This window comes from Pteronotus mesoamericanus, unplaced genomic scaffold, assembly GCF_021234165.1.
Source record: "Pteronotus mesoamericanus isolate MK-2021 breed Mesoamerican mustached bat unplaced genomic scaffold, CSHL_Meso_final contig_27, whole genome shotgun sequence".
Lineage (NCBI taxonomy): Eukaryota > Metazoa > Chordata > Mammalia > Chiroptera > Mormoopidae > Pteronotus > Pteronotus mesoamericanus.
In genome coordinates, this window is record NW_026555115.1 from 25,813,459 (window position 1) to 25,835,799 (window position 22,341).

Sequence of the window (22,341 nt, forward strand, 5' to 3'; positions counted from 1 at the left end):
ATAAGAGTTGCATCCAAGAAACTTGCATTTTAAAAGATGGCCCAGATAAGAGTTCTTGAAGAACACCAGGTATTTGCATTTAAAGGTACAGGGGAAAAAAAAGCAAGCTCCTCCAGGAGGGATTTGGTTCCATAAAGCCAATTATCTATAAGCCTTTTGAGATGAATAGGGGAGGTTTTGGGAAGGTAAAAGGATTTGGTGGGCTTTGAATTGTTTCTGGAATCACACCTCTGGCCCCGTACAGACTTCATTTGTGAAGCAAGGACAGTCATATTCAATACCAGAATAGCTAGGGTGCCACCCAAAAGTTGGTAAAGGACTGACAAATACACCCACCCAGTTTTGGAATGCCTCTTTCCATGGCTTTTTAAGGTGAAAGATATTTGCAAATGTATCAGAGTAAAATAATGACTGTATCTAGATGATAAGAACTTAAAATGACATGGTTATAGATCTGATTATAATGCAATTGATAAATAACAATTGCTTATGCCTAATTTTTACAAGATTTCCAACTGACATCAATTTGTATGGAACTTCTGCTCTAAAGCAATAACATTGATTTTGAGGGAAAAAAGATAATTACCATTTAATACAATAGACAAATAGTTGAAGAGATTAATTTATTTAAAAAGAAATGTTTCTTTATTGATAGTTGTATTTGTTAGCAGGAAATCATTAATCAGTAGCCAGTGGAAGGAATCAGGCCACTGTTGTAACATGCTGCTAAAAGCCAGTCAGTTCATCATCCTTGCTTTTGTCAGTCTGATAACCAGTAAGAGTCAAAGACTGCTGTTGTTGAGGAAGTGGCTTGAATATTTTTATGTGAATATAACTATTATGACCTACGCGCACCTGAAAGATAAAAGAAAGAAAAAGGAGGGTCATTTGCATGGATCTATGACAAGTGAGAATCCATAAACCTTTATGCAACCCTAAAAAAGAAGGAACTCTTACTCTTTGCGATGGCAGGATGGACCTAGAGATTATTATGCTAAGTGAAATAGGCAAGTCAGTGATAGACAAAGGGCATATGATCTCATTTATACGTGGAATCTAATGAATAAAATATACTGCCAAACAAAACAGAAATACAGGTGTAAATACACAGAAGAGACTGACAGCTGTCAGAGGAGAGGTGGGAAGGAGGGACTGGATGAACTGGATGAAAGAAGGTGAAGGGTTTTGCCAAAGAATGTAGATACATGACACAGCCGCAGAAAACAGTTTGGTGTGTGAGGGGGTGAGGGTTGGGGGAGGTGAAAAAAGGGGGAAAAGGGGGACATCGGTAATAATGTAAAGAATAAAAATAAAGAAAACCAAAAAATTATGCCTAAAAAATAAGACTTCGTTACAATAAGCTTTTCTGGAACAACATAGCTAGACCAGTATTCTTAGACAGTTGGATTTCAAAAGCTTACCACCTTATTTTATGAGAGAAAGGGCAAGTTAAAGGTATGGCAAGTGACATAGGTCCGAGGTGTATTTTATTTTATATTTCAATATAATTAGGGCACAAATGAGTTGCATTTCATTTTCAAAGATGCACAGAACAAGAAAACCAGTGACACTTTTTTGGTGACTGACTCCCAAATTGGGACAATTTATTTGCCACCTGATTTAAGAAGGGAGAAGAAAAGCAGAACTGTCCTAGAAAATTTGAGATTTGTGGTTTTCGTATGTATATTATAACCTACTTTATAAATGCCCACCAGTAGGACTGAGCAGGGCCCAGGGTGTGGGCAATCTGGTCTCCCTTCTAAAGTAAAAGGATCTTGCTAGGAAATTATTGGTATGAGGATTGAAATGGTAGTTTGAGTAAGAACTCAAGTTCTTACTCAAGTAAGATTTCTACTTTTGATCTTGGTTGAGACAATAAAGTTTTGCCTTAGAATAATATTTACTGTCTTCTGATGTCCCTTCCTAACCTAATATTAACAAATGCCATTCATCAACTGTTTCCTCTGTGTCAGACACTATAATGAGCATTTTATATACATGATTATATTTACTTCTTATTATGGGCATGAAAAAAAATGTGGGACAATGATGATTTTATAGATGCTGAAGCAGGTTCAGGGAGATTAAGAACAATAGTTTTCCATACATCTCTCAGCTTATAAGGAACAGCCAAAATTCGTACCTAGACTCCAACGCTTATGTTCTTTTCACTCTATGGTGTAATCTTTTAAAAGCATTCATTCTGTGCTTGGAACAGGGCACCAGCTTGTGCATATATTATTAGAGCCAAAAGTTAAGCATCAGACTCCCTGGCTTTTGCTTTTATAGTTGTCTGATCTCTGTTACTTCACCTTCCCAGGGTGTCAGTAACACAAGAAAAATAATCACACTTATCCAATAGATTTGTTGAGAGGATTAAATGAGATAATATACACCTAGCTCTTAAACAGTGCCTGGTACATTCTCAGTGCTCAGGAAATTTTTGGTTCCTTTATTCCACACAATACACTGCAAAGCAGGTTATTGCCTGCTTCATGCAGATAAAGGAATGATGGCCCAGAGAAGATGAGGAGCTGCGATCACACAGGTTTTGACCAGTAGAACAAGTCAAACAAAGGTTCAAACCCAGGACCACGGCTTACAATCCTTCCTTTTTACCACCTGCCTCTTGATAGGCACTTGAGAAAGACAGAGAGGGCCACATCACCAGCAAGACCTTAAATCTAGAGTGGCTCAGAGCAAAGGGATTATCAGCTAGACTGTTAGGAAGTCTGAGGGAACTGGGGTCAGTGGCTATAATCAAGTAGGAGAAATTTGATACCAGAAGGAAGGCAAAGATGGGAAGGAAAGAGGGTAAGGGAGAAAAGGAAAAGGAAGAAAAGTCACTGCGGTTAAGACTGGGCAGGTGATCATAAGGGAAGATAGTTTTCTGATGAGTTTTTAAAGAATGTGTGAGCTAATCAGTATGTGAAAGTTGACACTTAAATTAATTGTAAATTATTAAAATAATTATCCCAATTTTGATGGAATGCTTGCTATTGAACAAAATCATTTTTTATTTGGAAAGTGTTCTTTTCCAGCTATGAAGAGAGCAGACTGCTTTCTGAGCACAAGGCAGGCTGCCATCCACATGCATGCCCAGGGCCGGGCATGTTTCAGGAGCTCCAACTTGGTAGTACTGGGTCCACCCACTTACAAAATTCAGCCTTGTAATTTTCTCATGCTGAGCTGGTTAGCACCACTTATTTTATTTTCTTTGCTAAAAACTTAAAAAAAAATTTTTATATCTTAAGTAATTAATTGTCTGTTAAAGAGAAATAAGTCTGACTGTGCCTCAGTCAAATCATTTAGTAAAAATGAGGAATGTCTGTTGTTATATTTACTAAATCAGAATTATCATCTTAATATAAAAGGACAAAACCGATTCCCAAATATATACAGTTGACTTGTTGAATTAGTTCCCTCTCAATAACTACACAAGCTTTTTTGTTCAATTTGAACTGGAGCAATACATCATTTAATTTTTTGATATAGATATAAAATTAATTTTCAAAATATTTTTAATGTTTCATTGCTTTATAACATACCTTTAGCACCGCAAGTTGAATATATATAATTGAGTTGCAAAAATTTTTTGAATTATATTAATCAAAATCAAAACAGACAAAAGTAGTTTAAATTATTTTCCCAGGCAATGATTCAAGTCATTCCTTATATCCACTAAGTTAGACATGTAGAATCATTCCTTACGTCCACTCATTTAGACATGTAGAAGCATAATGCTGTGAGGTGAAATAAGCTTCAAGAGAGTTTCTGGTCCAGCTCAGGTCTACAGGCTCCCACTTCACATGTGAAGCAGCCATAGCCACAAACTAAACATGATCTGAACTTTTATGAAATCTTTTTCTATACAATTTCTGGAAATTATATTAAGAATCAATATAAGAAGGCTTTCTAAATGAACAGGAGAAAGATGATATAAATACACTGTCATCTATTAAATTTGAGAGTTTACTACTTGGGAAGTATGTTAGGTGGGCATCTTGATTTAGGACAAGGTGAAGGAAGAAATTATATGGTAGAGGTGACAGAGAGAATCACATAAAGTGAGAAATACAGTCTCTCAGTGCCAAAGTAGATGTTGAACTCTAACCTTAATGTAGTAATTTATTCCAGCAACCACTTGAGTTTTGTACTCTACAGCTTCAAATTCTTCATATGTCTCATTTGTTTTTTCTTCAAGCTGTGGTTTCACCTTAAGGAAAGAAAAAGAAGAAATAAACTATAAAAAGTGTATTCGATTCAATTTATGTGATTTGCACATGTAGGACCTCATGTTCCTAACTGATGATTACGAGATTTATGAGCTATTTCCATTTTTCTTTTGCAGTTACCTCTCGCTTGTCCCTAACTGGGGACATGGACCACAATCCAGGCATGTGCCCTATCCAGGAATCAAACCAAGGACCTTTTAGTTTTCAGGCTGGTGCTCGATTAACTGAGCCACACCCACCAGGGTGTATTTTCATATTTCAAAGAAAGGAAAACATGTATCTTTTTTTCATATCTCTTATTCCCTTTGGTGCATAATCTAGTAAGTATTTATTTTTAATAAATAAAATAATAAGTCTGGGTTAAATATGACTTGATCGCATTTGTTTTAGAATACTACAGCTTTTATTAGGTAACATTTTATAAAGTATTTTGATGTCTATAGTTTTCCAAAATGGCTGTACTGTTTTGTTTGTTTGTTTTCTTGTTTGTTTTCCATCACCATTTCTTCTACCTCTACTCTCTTCCATATGATTTCACTCATATGTAGAATCTAATTAACAAACCTAACTAACAAGCAAAGTAGAGACAGACTCAGAGAGAGCAGGCTGACATGTCTGGAGGAGACTTGGGGGTGGAAGGAATGAGCAAAAAAGAAAAAAAGAGAACTTATGGACATGGAAAAGGGGGTGATGACTGCAGGAAGGAATAGGTGGGTGGGAAAGACTTAACTTTAATAAGGTCACATAGGCTAATTAAAAGATCCAGTTTTGTTGCTTTAGGCTCAATTTACATTAACTCAATTTGGTAATATGGTAATGTGGCAATATGGTAATTTGGTAAAAAAATTCTCACCTGAGGATATGTCTTTTGGTTTTAGAGAAGAGGAAGAAAGGGAGACAGGGAGAGAAAGAGATGAGACAGAGACAGATATTGATGTGAGAGAGAGACATCTATTGGTTGTCACCCAAACGTACCCTAACAAGGGATCGATCCCATAACCTAGGTATGTGCCCCGACAGGGAATTGAACCCACAAAGCTTTTGGTGTATGGGATAACGCTCCAACCAACTTAGCCCCCTGTCTAGGGTTATACGATAATGTTTTGACTGGCAAAGCTCTAACAGTTACATATGTCTTTGACTAATATAAACAAAAGGGTTGAGGGGAGAACAATAATTACTCAATTAAATATTTTTTTGAATAATTCCTGACTCAAAATAGCAAAAATCGTACCGTATATATCAAGATTCTTAATTTAATCCCATTTGCAAGTCCCTTTGCTGTATAAGGTGACATTTTTACAAATCCAGGAGTTTAGATGGCCATCATTCTGTCAAACAGAGTAATAAGCTTAAATGCCAGCCTTCCTGAACCAAGGATGAGAAGGGAGCGAGAGAGTCTCAAATCCAATATGTGAGCTTTGACTGAATCCAACTTTTCAGGGTAGGTCTTTCACTCCTGCTCTCAGCGGGGCCTCATGTGCTAGCGTCCGCCATGGTCTCACTCACTGAATTGCTGCTAAGGGTACAGCTCGAGCCTCTGCTCCAGGGGAGAACAAGTAGTGGCCTATTTTACAGGGTGGAGGACTGTGAGGGGGAAGGATCTGGGGGCAGTCTAACTGCTCCTCAGACGCATGACTCTTCAATCCTCCAGTTTTAGCCCTATGCCTCAGTCTCCCCTCCATCAGTTTCTGGAGTTGCTCGTGCTTGAGGTAGTTTGGAGTTCTGCAGTGAGAACCTTCTTGCTGCTGGCTCAGACATTCCCCTCTGTGGCTCAGGCTGCGTCTGGATGGCTCGGTCACTTTCCATTGTTCATCTGTTTTCCATCTTCCACGGTTTTGCTGCTGTCTTGAAGGTGGTCTTTGCCTATCTCCTGTTGTCTTTATAGCAGTGTGTTTGTGCCCCTTTTCCCTGGTCCTTTTCTATTATTTAGAGGGAAGAGGAAAGTAAATGTGTGCATTTGATACACCTTGTTTACTGGAAAGTTGCCTCCCAGCCCTTCACTGAAGCGTCTACAGCCCCAGTCAGGCCTTCAGTGCATCTTGGGTTCTCTATAGGCCATCCAGTCCTTCCCATCAGTGGACAAATGTTTTCAATCCTTTTCTATTTGTGTCTCCATTTGGTGGCACAAATGTTTTCAAAGATGAAGACATTTGCAAACTAGGCATTCTCAGACCACTTTTGAAGGGCAAACACTTCATGGACTACCTAACACCTGTAACTTCCTGTAAACTTCAGAATAGATGGGAAAAATTTGATTGTGTTCTTGAGGTGGAAAAATGAAGCTCCAAATGGAGAAAGGAAGAAGACAAATAGTGAGAAAAAACCAGAAATGGGAAGAGGGTGGGTACAGGAGAGAGAAGGCGAAAGTGGGTAAGGGTGGCGAGAAGCTGAGCACGGAAAGGGGTGCCTGGCCTCCTGCGGCCTCTGCCCTGATGTGTTGTAGGCAACACCAGGCACTCGCCAAGTTAGAAAGGGCTGGGAAGGGTTAATCAGTACACGAACCCCTAACTTATCTATTTTAATCTCTTACAAATGAGAAACCTGGGATGTGAGGCTGATAAGTTGCTAATTATAGTTATTGAAAATTTTGAATTCCTTGCCTGATGACTTAAGTATCTGAGTTACCTGTGTCCGTTTTTTGTACTCTTTCTGGTTTCCAGTCTTTTGGTCATATTTTCACCATGTATCACAAGTATTTATTTCTATCTGTCCCATCTAAAGCTGTAACTTTCCATTGTATCTATGCAGTCTGCAGGTCCAGAGTCTTCCCTGGGAGAGCTGATTTCAGTTGTCCTTGGTTTGTTTATTAAGTGCGCCAGCACCTGCCAGAGTGCGCACCGTGGTTTCAGGTTCACTGTAGAGTCTTCCTTGGGGATTGGAGGTGTTTCGGTTGCAGGACCTGCTGCAGATATCAAAATCTGTAGATGCTCAAGTCCCTTATATGAAATGGCATAGTACAGTATTTGCATGTAGTCTGTAGAGGCTACAACATACTTCATTTGTGTGTTTTCAGTATAGGGCTTGGCACATGGCAAATTCAAGTTTTGTTTTCTGGAACTTTCTGGGATATTTTCCCTGAAAATATTTTGATCCACAGTTGGTTGAATTTGCAGATATGACACTGATGGATACGGAGAACCTACTTATGTATTAGCTGTAACCTTGCTCCCCCTTTTCATAAAACAGATTTGCATTGTTCTAATGTTGGAAGCTATGAACCAAGGTGATAAGATTTAAGCTGAGGAGCAGGAGAAGGGGCAGAGTAGGAAGAAGCTGGTCAGTGAAACTGTAAGTTTTCAGAAAGCAACTGGGTGCTGAATGGCCCCCAGGATGGGTGTTCAGAGGGTGAAGGCCAGCTGGGAGTGGTGCTCAGGAGCCTGGTGGAAAACAGTCAGACCTTGAGCTAAACAGAGGTGGCGTTCAATTCCTCAGCCTGCCATGCATGGTGGTGGCTGAGGCGCCAGAGGAAACGGTGTAGGGGAATTGCTTGGGCCCTAGCAGGGGAAGGACGCTCCTGAGGAGGAACACCTGGTGACATACATGTACCCCAGAGCTGTTCAAGCATTTCTTGCTGCTGCAGAGCATGAATCTTGGCAAATTGTTAGTTCTCTGGGATCTGAGAATTTCAGCCACGTTGCTCACAACACCCAGGAGTTTGTCTTGTATCTAATCATTCTGCAGAATTATTTAGACTATGTATCATTTAGAAAAGAATGGATGGGAAGGTGATGGTGGCAATATGCATAGGCCATATTTTGGGAAGTTCTACAGCGTAAGGAAGGAGAGCTTGGGTAGCAGCATGAAGGCACAGTGGGGCTGGTGAGAGGTGCCTTACGGACATATGTTGTCGGATTATGTTTTGAGGGAAGGGGGAAGCATGGGGCAAGGCACCTGGTACACACGAAGTGGTGGCACCTGGCATAAGAGAGGAAGGGCTAACTTAAGAAAGGAGGACAAGGTGTGAGACAGGAGGGTGGAATGAGATCAGAGGGGCTATGTAAATCAGGATGACCACAATCTTCTAGGAGAGGAACTGAGACACTGGCTGGAGGGACCATGGTGATGGGAGGGATTGAGGAACTGAGAAGACATAAGGTCCAGCTCCATCTCTGTGGGGTTACTAGAAAAGGACCAACAGGCTATGACAAAAAGGACGTTCTGGCAGCCCCACGGTTCTGTTGCTGTTGTTTGCTGGCATGAATCCTAGATTTGTAATGGGTGAGTTTTCTGTGGTTTTGCATCTTCCTTGACCACATTTTTGTGAACGTGGAGCAGAAGCGGAGGCAGTGGGAGTGATCTCTGATGGAGGACCGGAATGCCAGAAGCTCACAGGGTCATGGAAACCAGGGGCAGAGGAGAGTACGGAACCACCCATCGTGGGTCCGGGCTGCATGAGTGATCTAGTGGGCCTACGTGTGTGGTGGTGATGGCAGGGTGAGTGCCTGAAGGAACCTGGGGTGGCTGAATGGCAGGTTCTCTGGGGGTGGGGCCGTGGGAGAGGTGACTGATGAGGAGGCTGTAGTCAGAGAGCAGAGCGCAAATTCGTGGGTGAGTGCCATGACATGCTAAGCCCTGAGGAATGTCCGTAATGGATGCAGACAGGGTGTTTGCGTGGTGTCCTGGCAGACAAAAATCGCAATCTGTATGTATGCCAGAAATTGTATGCAGTAATGTGGTTTGACTCGTATATGTGCATGTTTTATGTGTATGTACCTGTGCATGTGTAATAACAACTCTTATTTCTAAAAATAATTATTGAAATATTTCTTTCCTGCCCATAAATATTGCCAGAAATTTCATGCAATGTTTTTTTAAATTTTTACTTATAAGTTAATGGATAGCAATGATGGTCCAGAAGCTGTAGCTAGTCAAGCCATTCATTTAATCCTTAACTACATATATACACGGTGGAGAAAAAGTAGGTTTACAGTTGTGAGTACCTGAAACACAGAGTTTATGCTTTTATTATTATTTATGTATTAATCACTGTATTTTCCATGGGAACTACCGTAAACCTACATTTGCCCCACCTTGTACTATTGGCTTTTATGGGTGGGGCATGTATGGCTCTTTATTTCCTTGTGTGTATTATATCTGTTATCTCCAACTTACTTTGTAAATTTCCAATGGCAGGGACTATCTTTATATCCTTTACATTCCTTCTCTCTCTATAGTAATTCACACAGTACTGTGCACATCATCAATGTTTTCTGTATGATGCAACTAGGCTTGTTTTGCGTGACAACTTGTCTCCCCAGATAGGAAGAGGAGTAGAGCCAAGACGCTCAGCTGATATCCAGAAAATCCTGGAAGGGGAGACTTCTTTCATGTGAGTTCTGGTCCCAAGTACCATTAGCATTCTTTAGTGCATGATTTTGCAATTATTATTCAGTCTCTTATCTTCAGAGTGGGGATACTCTCTTTTTCTATCCTCAGAAATGTTCATCTTTTGAACCCCAAACCCTTTGTTTGATCTTATCTGACCTCATCCAATATCTGTCTTTCATTTTGATGTCAAATTCCTTGAATATGCAACTATCATTTTTTGAGATGCTTTCCCTTCTCTATAGGATGACCTTTCCTTTCCTCTCCACCCCCCACCCCCAAACTGGGGTTCTTCCTTCCGTTGGCATTCTACCAGGAAGCTCTCCGACAACATCAGGGAAAGCTGATAAATTTCAGCTCTTCCAAAGACACCTGCATTTTAAGGGGTAATTTCTCTAAGTGGATTGGAAAATTCCCTTAGGGCAGGGCCATGTCTTACTGTCCTCATGTAACTTCTATGATATTTAAAACAGTGCTAGACACCTAAGAGATATTCAAGAAAGGGTTCATTGATATCCGTTTCTCATGCTGATTTAAGCCTGAGGCCTGCTGCTTGCACAGAGAAGGCAAATTTGCCACCGTATCTCACCACTGTTTTTCCCTCACCCCATGTACTTCTCCAGATTCCTGCCACTGTATGGTAGAAAAAGCAAGTGGTCAAAAATCTGGAGATAAGCTAGCTTCTTGATTAGGTGGTTATTAACATCTTTGAATCTCAGTTTCTTCACGTGAAAAATGGTCATCATGCCTTTCTCCCTGCCCCAGAGGTTAGAAAGGTCAAAATGAGAGGTTGAAAGGGGGACAAAGGTTTTACAGCAGCAAAAAGCTGTTCTGGGGTGAGGGAGCTAGTGCAAACACCTATGTCTCATTCTACCTTTCTCACAGGATGAGAACCTGAGATGCACAGCAAGAAACTTGGGGCTCACAGACAAATGTTATTAACAACGCAAGGCCTTTGGAGTGCTTCTTATTTAAAAAAAAAACAAACCAACAAAAAACAACAAATTCTTGCTAACCAAGACAGCCTTTTATAAATCATTAAAATTAAAATTTTCTGCACCCTCTATATTTTAAATCTCTTTTTCTCCCCCCGCCCCCACCACCACCCCTTTACAGCTCTAGTCCTTGGAGACTCTCCAGGAGATTTTCCAGGGCCAGAGGTGATTTCAGGCAAAAATTTGAAGTAAGCAATTGTGACACCTCACCTATGCATGTTTTCTCACTTAGTTCTAACAGCTCTGAGAGTGGCAGGGCAAGAGGTATTATCTTCATTTCGCAGATGAAATTGAGAATTTTGGGGCAGCACTGAGTTTTGAGAAAGCCCATCTCCCATAGGTCCCTTAGAATATCATGTATCTCTGATCCTGTGATCATGGACACAGGGCAAGTGAAGGCATGGATAGCAGCAAGGGCCTCACCTGAGAGCTGATTAGAAGGCAGAATATAGGCCCATCCCACACCTGCAGAGACATAATTTGCATTTTAACAAGCCCCCAGGTGATTACTGTGCACTTTCAAGTTTGAGAACCATGACCCTACACAGGGATTCGAGGAAAACATTAATTATCTTCTTCGAGAAAAAGAAAGCTCCAAGGTATTTATTCTTTACAAGAACAATTCGAAGAGGAATATTTATCACCAAAAAATGAATGGTAGCATTCCAGGCATCAGATCTCTCAGAAATCTTGTGAGGGCCCTACATAGAGAACTCCATCTCTTCCATTTACACAAGAAGCTGATCTTGCTTGCCAAACAGTATCATAGAATGAAGTTTCAGAGAGAAAAAGCAAGAAGGAATGCTACAGTAAAATAGAAAATGAGGTCTGAATAGCGGGACTCGTTTGGTTGAATGTCTTCCTGCAAACTGAAATGTCCTTGGTTTGATTCCCGCTCAGGGCACATGCCTGTGTTGAGGCACTTGTAAGAGCCAATGTATCGATGTTTCTCTCTCTCTCTTTATCCCTCCTGTCTCCTATCTCTAAAAATGAATAAAAATTTTTTAAAAAGAAAATAGAAAATGACACAAACCTAAAATGGTAATTTATATATTTTTCTTTTCATAAAATATGCACTATAATAAATTTGATTATATGGGTGATAGGTAATCAAACAACTTGCTAATAAACATTTAATGTTCTGTTTTCACTATAATCAATTTTGGAATCACCATGGACTATTCCACTTCTATTGTCTACTAGTTTAATCATCTTCTAAATATTAAATGACAAAACATTGTCTATTTGGTTAAATTTGTAGGAAGTTTGTAAGTAGATTGCCTCTATACTGTTCTTTTTAATTCTACTCCTTAAAAAAATTCTGTGCAGTGCATTTGAAGTATAGTTTGTCAAATTGTTAACAACCTCAGACCTTAATTTCATGTTGGCTCCACTTGGTGAGATTAGAAAAGTTTCATCAGAAACGGAGTTAACAGTTCTAGAATCATACATAGTAAAAGTTTTAGAGATGATCCAATAAAAATTCTTCTTTTACAAATGGGGAAACTGGGGCTCAGAGAAGGGATATGACTTGCTTAAGCTCTCTCTCACAGTTGAGGTTATTAGAGGTTGCATCTGAAAATTCTTTTCCTTGTAAGAAAGCCTGAACAAAACTACACGTTTCCCAGAATTCTGGTTTTCATGTTCTCCCACATTTTTAACACAGGGCCAACCTAGGAACTAAAGATTTCAGATTAAACCATTCCATAGGGTGCATCAACTCACCTCATTAGCAATCTCCTGGATTTCTGGAGTGGCAGGTTTGGCCTCAGTTAAACCTCCAGGTATCATTTTGGCTAATTGCTTCTTTGCTGGGCCGGCTACTGGAACTGAAGTATCAGGTAAGCGTGGTGACTCCTGTCTTTAAAGAGGGTGTTGTTCAGAGCTCCGCCTACAGAATGTTTTATTTTCCTTAAGGAGAAAAGGACACAAGAAAAATGAGTATGTGTTGACACGAGACCTCCTGCTTCCTCAACAGAACAGGAATTTGGAGGACTGTGTGGCTGAGGGTGAACAAGTGGGTTTGCACAAGGAGTTGTGCTGTAGCAAGAACCACACTTCCCTGCATTCTCTGACAATCGTTCCATCCTACTGCACGTGAAGCATGAAATCTGAAGCCACAGCCAGAGTTTCCCAATGTTTTAAAATCTTTTACACAGAACTTTATGTTTTTAAAGAATATTTATTAATAATGTCAAAACTTATTATTTAGAATTTACTCGACTTTACAAAGAAAGTGAAAGGATTTATCTAGAGAACATGGCTGAATAATTTCATTTTACATTTATTTACATTTCTAGAACTGTATAAAATACAGAAAAACACAAAGAATAAAATAATAAACACCTATATTCCTATTACCCAGCATTAAAACTTAACATTTTGTCATATTTTGTCATGCTTTTAATCTTTTTTAGTATTTGTTTTTAAGAAATAAAATATACCCCATCCAGAGGGAAACTCTATTGTGAGTTTAGTATCCCTCTAGCCTATTTTTATACTTTGAATTAACTGTGTTAAAAAATCTAGTTAGATCATATGTTAAACATACATTCTATATTATGATTTTTTCTACTCAATGTGTTTTTGTTATTCCATGTTGATATGCAGATAGATTAATCTAATTCATTTGATTTAGTTTTATTCTATAATAGATCTATCATCTCTAGTCTCTCTATATAACTGCTGTATGCTGTTCCATATTTTACATACTTATTCCCTATTGATGAAGATTTTGATTGTTTCTAGTTTTCATCCTTATAAATAAACTTGCATTTCCTCCTTTTGTACATGCATGAGTGCTTCTGCAGGCAACTTATCTGCTAGTAAAATTGTTTTGCGTGAATATTTATTTATGTTGTTTTATTCAGTTTTTGGAATGTGTAACATACACATGATAAAAATGTTCCAAAGGAACAAGGAAGTTTTCCATATAATTCTTCACCTACTCTATTCCTCAGCCGCCCTTCTACTCTTCAGAGACAACTACTGTCACCAGCTTCTTGGAGGCTTCAGAGGAATTTTTTATACATACAAATATGTAAATACTTAGCTACACACCTACATATATAAACATGCTTATACACTTCTCTTTTATAAATGGTACAAACAGTACCTTAATTCATAAACTATTTTACACTTTGCTTTACCTCTATCCATCTATTTTGGAGATTGTTCTAGATTTCTACATAGAAGGTGCTTCATTCGTTGTAATGTTTGGCAGGTGATTGATAAATTCTTGGGGGTAAGTATATGCCTGGACTTGGTTTCCAGTTCTTTTTTTAAGTGTCATTTTTAAAAAATTACCTTGAACAGCTTTATTGAAGTATAATTGACTTACAATCAATTGGACATACTTAAAAAGTTCAATTTGATAACTTTGGACATATATATGTATATACACACATGCACATATATATTGCAATCATTACCAAAAGTTTCCTCATGCCCTTCTGTAATCCTTCCCTCCCATGTCTCCACACTTCCTTTCTCCAAGCAACCATGAATCTACTTCTTGTCACTATAGACTGGTTTGTTACCAGAGTTTTATATAAATGGAATCATACAGTATGTTCCATTGTTTTGTATGGCTTCTTTTATAGTTGACATAGTTATCTTGAGATTCACCCATGTTGTTGTATGTACCAATAGGTCATTCCTTTGCATTTTTTAGTGGTGTTTTATTGAATGGATTTACCACAGTTGATCTGTCTTTTCACATGTGGATGGACATTTGGGTTGTTTCCAGTTTTTGTCTATTAAAATAAAGCTGCTATAAATACTCATGAGCAAGCTTTTGTGTGGCTTTATTTCTCTTGGGTGAGTACCTAGGAGTGGAATGGCTGCATCCCATAATAGGTATATGTTTACCTTTTCAAGAAATTTCCAAACTGTTTTTCAAAGCAGTTGAAACTTTCCACTAGTAGTGTATGAGAATTCCAATTTCTCTACATCTTTAGGCAAGCTTGATATTATTAGTCTTTTTAATTTAGTGATTCTAATAGCTCTGTAGTGGTATCTCAATGTCATTTAATTTTCATTTCCTTAATGACTAGTTTGCTATCTCATTGTGTGCTTCCTTGTCATTCTTGTATCTTCTTTGGTGACAGGGCTATTCAAACATTTTGCCCATTTCTTGGGGGTGGGAAGTTGTTTGTTTTCTTATTAGTGAATTTTGAGAGTTCCTTATAGATTTTGGATACAAGTCTTTTACTAATATATGATTTTCAAATATTTTCTCTTAGTGTTTGATTAATCTTTTCATTCTCTTTTTATTTTATTTTATTTTTTAAAATATTGATGATTTTTTTAATTAAAGATTTTATTTATTTTTAGAGAATGGGGAAGGGAGGGAGAAAGAGAGGGAGAGAAACATGATGTATGAGAGTGATCGGTTGCCTTTTGCACGCCCCCAGCTGGGGACCTGCTCTGCAACCCAGGCATGTGACCTGACTGAGAATTGAACTGGTGACCTTTCGGTTCTTAGGCTGGGGTTCAATCCACTGAACCACACCAGCTAGAGCTCATTCTCTTTTTTAAAAAATTTAAAAATATGTTTGCTGATTTTAGAGAGAGAGGAAGAGAGAAACATCCATGTGACAGAGAGACATCGATTAGTTGCTTCCCATACAAGCTCCAATCAGGGATTGGACCCAAACCCTAATTATGTATCCTGACCAGGAATCGAACCACCAACATTTTAGTGTACAGGATGACAATCCAACCAACTGAGGCACACTGGCCAGAGCATCTTTTCATTCTTAGTAGTCTCTTTGAAGAACAAGCATTTTTAACTAGATGAAGTTTAACTAATCAATTTTTTTTTCTAGTGTTCATGCTATTAGCATCGCATCTAAGAAATCTTTGCCTAGCTCAAAGTCACAAAGGTTTTTCCTGTATTTTTTTTTGTTTGTTTAGAGTTTCATAGTTTTAGGGTTTAAAATTTTTTTTTAAAAGATTTTATTTATTCATTTTTAGAGAGGGGAAGGGAGGGGGAAAGAAAAAAGGGAAAAACATCAATGTGTGGTTACCCCTCGTGTGCCCCCTACTGAGGACCTGGTGGGCAATCTAGCCATATGCCCTAGACTGGGAATTGGACCGTCAACCCATTGGTTCACAGGCTGGTGCTCAACCCACTGAGCCACACCAGCCAAGGCAGTTTTAGGTTTTCAAGAAAATTTGTTAACAATGATAGAAACAGACAAAGAGTTTCTCCCACCCCTTGAACAATTTCTTTCCTATATACTTCCCTTTTATTTTTCCATTCAGACTCCAAGTTGGTAAGAGAAAATGACAGGCGGGCACTTCTTGCACATAAGTGATAAAGTTGCTCATTCGTTTCTGAGATCCAGAAGGCTCAGGCTTTCCCTGTCATCCTCAGGCTGGACAGGGGTCCTGTGAGGAACTACCCAGCCAGCCTCTCAGGAGAGGTGGGCAGGTGCTGGGGCTGAAGGAGCCTCACATCCGTCCTGCCACTAAAATCTAAGCAGAGTCAGGCCTGGAGGAAAGGCTGTGGTAGTGACAGGAAGAGGAGGGAGGAAGGTGAAAAGGGAAGTTAGGGACTTGTAACCCCTTTCCAGTAAAGATTTCTATGTTAAAAATGCATGTGCGTCATTGAGGCAGTTGGTGGGTGGCTGCCTGTGACCATAGCAGACCCCAAAGCATCGAGTGCCATCAACACTCATGTAACTAGAATCTCGGCTCCAGTCACTCTCTACTCCATCTCCTTAATCACAGGGCTGCCGGCTTTTTTTCAAAACTTAATTTTTGTCACTGTTCTTTCTTCCTCTCAGACTTAGTGCAGTGGTCTTCAAATTGCCCTCAAGGTACTCTACAGGGTTCTGCCAGAGCTCTGCCAGAGCCTGATAGTGAAGGGTAAAAGGAGGTGGGGGAAGAGGACATAGCGGTTAACCACCCCTAGAGGTTTTGCCTCTGCTCTTTGCTTCAACCAGACAAAGGAGATAGGGGAACTCTGTATTTCCCAGGATTTCTTTTAATAATGTTGTATTCTTACAAAAGAGTTTCCTTGTCAAGCCCCCTTAGGGAAGAAGATGAAACCTTGTCGCTTGGGTAGTGGCTGGCTTCCTGGCTTGAGAAAAGCAGTGTTTGCTCTGCATTCAGAGGGATGAGGCTGTTTGGGCAGCAAAGTGTCAGGAGGGCCAGCTGGTGCTCCTTGGTGAGCCCTGATCCTGTGACTTCGGGCCTTCAGAAAGCTGACAAAACTTACAATGTGCTTGGCATAAGTAATTTTCTTTTTTTTTCTTTCGAGAGGGAGTGCACCTTCTGAAGTTCATGCCTGGATTGCCCTGGAGGATCAGGAGGGCGAGACTTTAAGGCTCAGCCAGACTCTTGGAGACGCATGGGGTTGCCTTGTCTCTAACCTGGAGATAGCAGTAATCCTTGGCTGGGGAGTTCACAGTTCCCACCTGGTTGCACATATTTTGGTGTTCCAGGTGCGATTTTCTTCCTTTTTGTAAAAAAATTAAGCATAATTTATGTGTGGCAAAATGTACATATTTTAGGGGCACAGCTCAATAATATGTGCCTAGATTCTTACAGTTTTATACACCCATATAGTAAGTTATAGACTATTTCCATCATTCCAGAAAGTTCCCTCATGTCCCTTCCCTGTCATTATGATCTGCTTAGCCACTAGTTTAGTCTGTTCTTAAACCTCATATAAGAGAAGCCGTACTGTAGATGTCCTTTTGTGCCTGGCTTCTTTTACTCAGGGTAATGTTTTCGAGATTAATCCATGTTGTCAGTTTTATGAATAGTTTGATTTTTTTAGTGCTGTGTAGTAGTATTCCATTGTATGTCTATTGCCACATTTGTTTATTCAGTCTCTTGCTGGTAGGCATTTGGCTTGTTTCTAGTCTTTGGTTATTTTGAATAAATCTGCTACAAACAAGTCATTTCTCTAGGAAATATACCTAGGAATGGCAATCATGGGATAAAGGGAAGGTGTATGTTTATTAGAAACTGCCCAACAATTTCCAGCAAGATTGTACAATTTTACCTCCATCAACAATTCTTGAGAGGCCTAGTTGTTTCATTCATCCCAATACTTGGTTTTGTCAATCGTAAATTTTAGCCATTTTTATGGGTATTTATGTATTTCAATGTGGTTTTAAAGATTTTTATTTATTTATTTTTAGAAAGAGGGGAAGGAAGGGAGAAAGAGGGTGAGAGGAACATTGATGTGCGAGAGATACGTTGATTGGTCTCCCTCACACCACCAAATGGAAACCTGGCCCGCAACTCAGGCATGTGCCCTGACTGAGAATCAAACTGGCAACCTTTTCGGTTCATAGGCCAGTGCTCAATCCACTCAGCCACTCTGGTTTTAATTTGCATTTTCCTGGTGAGTAATAATTTTTAGCACCTTTTCATGTAGTTATGTGAGGGAGTACTCTGTCCTGCAGAGTCCTCCCAGTCACCGCGCATGAAGAAATAAATTATACCAGACAAAATTTGCGTATCAGGAAAAGGGTGTGGTGATTCCCTCTAGTGGAGAATGCCCCAAGCTCTCTCTCAAGTGGCTTTTATTGAGGAGATTTGCGCAGGGGTATACAGCATACAAGCATGCAAAGCTTATCAATCTACGGCAGAGGGCTATAGATAACAATAAAAGGATCACAAAGATCAGCCTTGGGGTAGGGTCTGTCAGATGCCAGATGGTCATTAAGCCAAGGTTCAGGGGCTCAGGAATCTTTTTGCTGCCTTGAGACTAAACACTTGTTTTTCCCTTATTAGGGCAGTGCAAAGCAGAGCAAGCTTCAATAAATATAATGCACTCTTTAGGCCAGATCTCCCACTGGAACCCTTGGTGTTAGTATCAGGCCATGTGCCTCTAGCATTCCTGGCTTCCCAGTCGAGGCTTACAGGCAGGGCCTGGCTCATGCAGGGCTCCAATTCCCAATACCGCACAAAGTGGCCCCCAACCCTTATGGGTCATTTGGATATTTCCTTTCACGAAGTGCCTATTAAAATATTGCCTGTACTTCCCTGTCCTTCTTTTGTTTGTATTGGAAATGTTCTTTATATATTTTGGATGTGAGTTCTTTGTTTTATCTTATCTATCCATCTATTATCTATTGTCTGTCTGTCTATCTGTCTATATCACACTTTCTCCCTACACAATCTGTAGCTTGTCTTTTTATGTTCACAATGAGTATTTTTTGATGAGCGGTAGTTATTAATTTTGATAAAGTCTATTTTTCTTTCATGGTTATTGCCTATAATATGTTTTAAAATCTTAAGTTTCAGAAATATATCTTCTTATATTTTCTTTTAGATGCTTTATGGTTTTAGATTTACATTTAAGTGTATGATTCATCTGAATTTATTTTCTGTATGGTGTGAGGGAGGAAGAACATTTTTTTTTCTTTATAGATACCTAGTTGCTCTAATACTACCTATTGGGAAAAAAAAAATAAAACTCTTTCTTTCACCACTGAATTTAATCAATGCCATTGTAGAAAATCAATTGACAATAGAAGTGTGCATTTATAAATTTACTATTATTAAGTATCTTTTCTCTTTCAGGTTCTGATAAGAGAAAGGTGAAAAAGCAGGAAATTTCAGGTATCTTGCCAAAGAAATCTAGATCCAGAGAATATGGCATGTGGAAGGAAATGGTATGTGGTTGTTGTTTCCCTTGTCTCTGAGAACAATATCCTTGTAGTGCATATAGTTCTTCTGTTGGTAAGGCTTTAAATGTCAGGCTTGGAACCAGCTTATGTGGCTGTAGGGAGTGCCACATGCAAAATTGAGAGGCTCTCAAATTTTCATCCTTTCCCCCAGAATCCCTTCAGGTGTTGCTGCACTAACTTACTTTCCCTATCTCATGTATTAAAATGTACTCTTAGGAAAGAACCGGCAGATCTGTCACCAAAAGGTGTAAATGACTGAAAAAAACCTTCTGTGGATATTAGCATTTTGGCTGGATTAAGTGCTTTGAGATAAAGAAGTACAACACTGAAGATTCTGAGGCAAGATGGCAGCATAGGTAAATGCGGTACTCACCTCCTCTCACAACCACATAAAAATTACAACTAAACTACAGAACGACCATTATTCAGAACCACCTGAAGTCTGGCTGACTGGAAGTCCCACAACTAGGGAATTAAAAAAGGAGCCACACCAAGACTGGTAGGAGGAGCAGAGATGCAGAATGTGCTGGTCCTAAACTCATGTGTGGCAGATAAAAATCGGTAGGGATATCCCTGCTGCAGAGGTTCCCTCTGAGAAATTAGCGGTCTCATCCCCATACCAATCACCCAGCCCAGATTCCAGTGCTAGGAAGAGAAGACCCCGTAACTTCTGGCTGTAAAAACCAGCGGGAATTGATCCTGAGGGAGATGGAGGACTCCTGGAGTCTCAGGGAGCTATTCTTAAAGGGCCCAAACATGGATTTACTTGAACTCACTCCCTCTGACCTCCAGCACTGGGGCAGCAGTGTGAAAGGTGCCAGAGACATATGGGAAAAAACTGAACTGTCTGGTATCAGGATGAGAGCTGGGGGTGTTGCTTTCTCCTAGATTGAAGTGCTGTCAGAGACCCTTATTCCTTTTCTAAGTCCTACCCCCACAAAGACAGCAGGCAGGCACCATATCTGAGACTCTATCAACTTAGCTCACGCTGTTTGCCCTGTCCTGGTGATTCTCTGAGGTCTCACCCCACCCAATTTCTACCATCCCCACCTTGCTATTTCCAGTGGATTTTCTATGTGAATGGCTTGTCTTGGCTCATGCTTCAGATTTTCTTAAAATTTCTCAGGCAAGCAGCATCAGGCTCTCAGCATGCCCTGTTCCTCTTGCTAGGTGGCCCCAGTCCTGGCACTAGCAGCAACAGGCCTTGGTTTGCGGTTTGGCCATGCCTGGGCACCTCCACGCCCAGTACAAATAGAAGCCATCTTCAGATGTCTTTGTAACTCATTCTGGGTGGCCCTGGGAAGAACACAGGTGGCAGCTGATCTTGGCTTGCACCTCCCACAAGTCCTCAGTGTCAGAGCACCTAGTGGATGGCTTGATAGGGGAACTCAAGGGTTAAAGATTTTAGCCTTAGTTGATAGGCATAAGTGACAAATGCATGTGGAAAGCTGTTATTCCAGGAACTGGAATGTATGACCTCATGACTCCAGGGAGTAAACAAGAAATTCAACCTTTGTACTTAGGGGGTCTGCAAACAATGAAGATGGTATCTGAGCCATGGTGTTCCAGGAAGGGAATCCCATGATGCAGGTAAAGAATGGTTGATCAATAGATAAAGAAATACCAGGAAAATGACCACCAAACTGCAACTCTTATCCAATTAACCTTTTTCTAAACCCCTCACTTACCCTTTATTCTTATAAAAAATCAGCTTGAAATGAGAAGTTAAGATGATTTTTGAGGATACATAAACTGCTGTCTTCTCAATCACTTCTATCTAAATAAAGTGCTCATAAAGATTCAATTCTTGTCTCTACTTACTGGTTCTGGTTGTGATAGGGAGCATGAACAATAACTGTTCCAGTTTCAACATCACTACCTAACTACCTCCACAAGCAACACACTCAAGGAGTGGGCACTAGAGACCCACTAAAGAAGGGTAGGCTCCTACACAGCTGATTTCCTCACTGTGGTCAGAAGTCAGTGGTCAGTGGTCAGTCTGCCCTTGCAGGATTGGCCTGGGGATAAATTCCTGCCACTGAAGTGCCAATAGCAATCCAGGTTCAACTACAAGTGAAAAGGTGTACACAACTTTCATGGTGGGCACACCTCAAGTGTCCAGTTTGGGTGATTGGGGAGGCCATGCCATTGGACACTAAAGAAGACCTACTACATTAAGCCATTCTACCAAGCCTGGGAGATATAAGAGTTCTAATACATGAAAACAAACACAGGGAGGCTACCAAAATGAAGAGACAAAAAAATGTCCTGAATGAAAGCACAGGGGAAAAAAAAAACCCCACCAGAAAAACACTAAATAAAATGGAGACAAGCAATCCACTAAACACAGAGTTCAAAACACTGGTTATAAGGATGCTCAAAGAACTTCGTGAAAATCTCAACAGCATAGAAAAGGACTGGTTATAAATGAAGAATATTCTAACTGAAATGAAGAATAATTTATAGGGAATCAACAGCAGAGTAGATGAAGCTGAGACTCACATAAGTGATCTGGAATACAAGGAAGCAAAAAACACCCAATCAAAACCGCAAAAAGAAAACAGAATCCAAGAAAAAATGAGGACAGTGTAAGGAGCCTCTGGGACAACTTCAGGCATACCAATATTTGCATCATGGAGGCATCATGAAGAGAGAGCAAGAAATTGAAAGCCTATTTAAAAAAAATAATGACAGAAAACTTCCTTAACTTGGTGAAGGAAATAAACATACAATTCCAGGAAGTGCAGAGGGACCCAAATAAAATGAACCCAAAAAGACCCACACCAAGACACATCATAATTAAAATGCAGAAGTTTAAATAGAAAGAGAGAATTTTAAAAAGAAGCAAGAGAAAAGCAGTTAGTGACCTACAAGGAAGCTCCCATAAGACTGTCAGTTGATTTCTCAACAGAAACTTTGCAGGCAAGAAGGGACTAGCAAAATGTATTCAAAGTGATGAAAAGTAAAGACTTACAACCAAGATTACTCTACCCAGCAAAGCTAACATTTAGAATCAAAGGACACTTAAAGAGTTTTCCAGACAAGAAAAAGCTAAAGGAGTTCATTATCACCAAACCAGTATTATGAAATGTTAAAGGGTCTTCTTTAAGAAGAACAAGAAGTTTAAAA

The 22,341-nt window shown here is 39.7% G+C and overlaps 1 protein-coding gene across 1 annotated transcript; it reads right to left on the minus strand.

Moving 5' to 3' along the window:
• Window positions 1-726: 726 nt before the first annotated feature.
• CSTA (cystatin A) lies at window positions 727-12,349 on the minus strand. The gene is made up of 3 exons (XM_054574969.1): window positions 12,284-12,349; window positions 4,115-4,216; window positions 727-855 (listed from the first exon to the last, which is right to left on the minus strand). The coding sequence occupies exons 1-3, from the start codon at window positions 12,347-12,349 to the stop codon at window positions 727-729; spliced, it is 297 nt and encodes a 98-aa protein (XP_054430944.1).
• Between the last annotated feature and the right edge of the window lie 9,992 nt (window positions 12,350-22,341).

Coding starts and splice junctions, on each gene's coding strand:
- CSTA (XM_054574969.1), bottom strand. CDS start 12,349: ATGATACCTGGAGGTTTAACTGAGGCCAAACCTGCCACTCCAGAAATC. Junction 4,217..12,283: donor TCCAGGAGATTGCTAATGAG/GTGAGTTGATGC, acceptor TCTTTCCTTAAG/GTGAAACCACAGCTTGAAGA. Junction 856..4,114: donor GAATAAATTACTACATTAAG/GTTAGAGTTCAA, acceptor TTTATCTTTCAG/GTGCGCGTAGGTCATAATAG.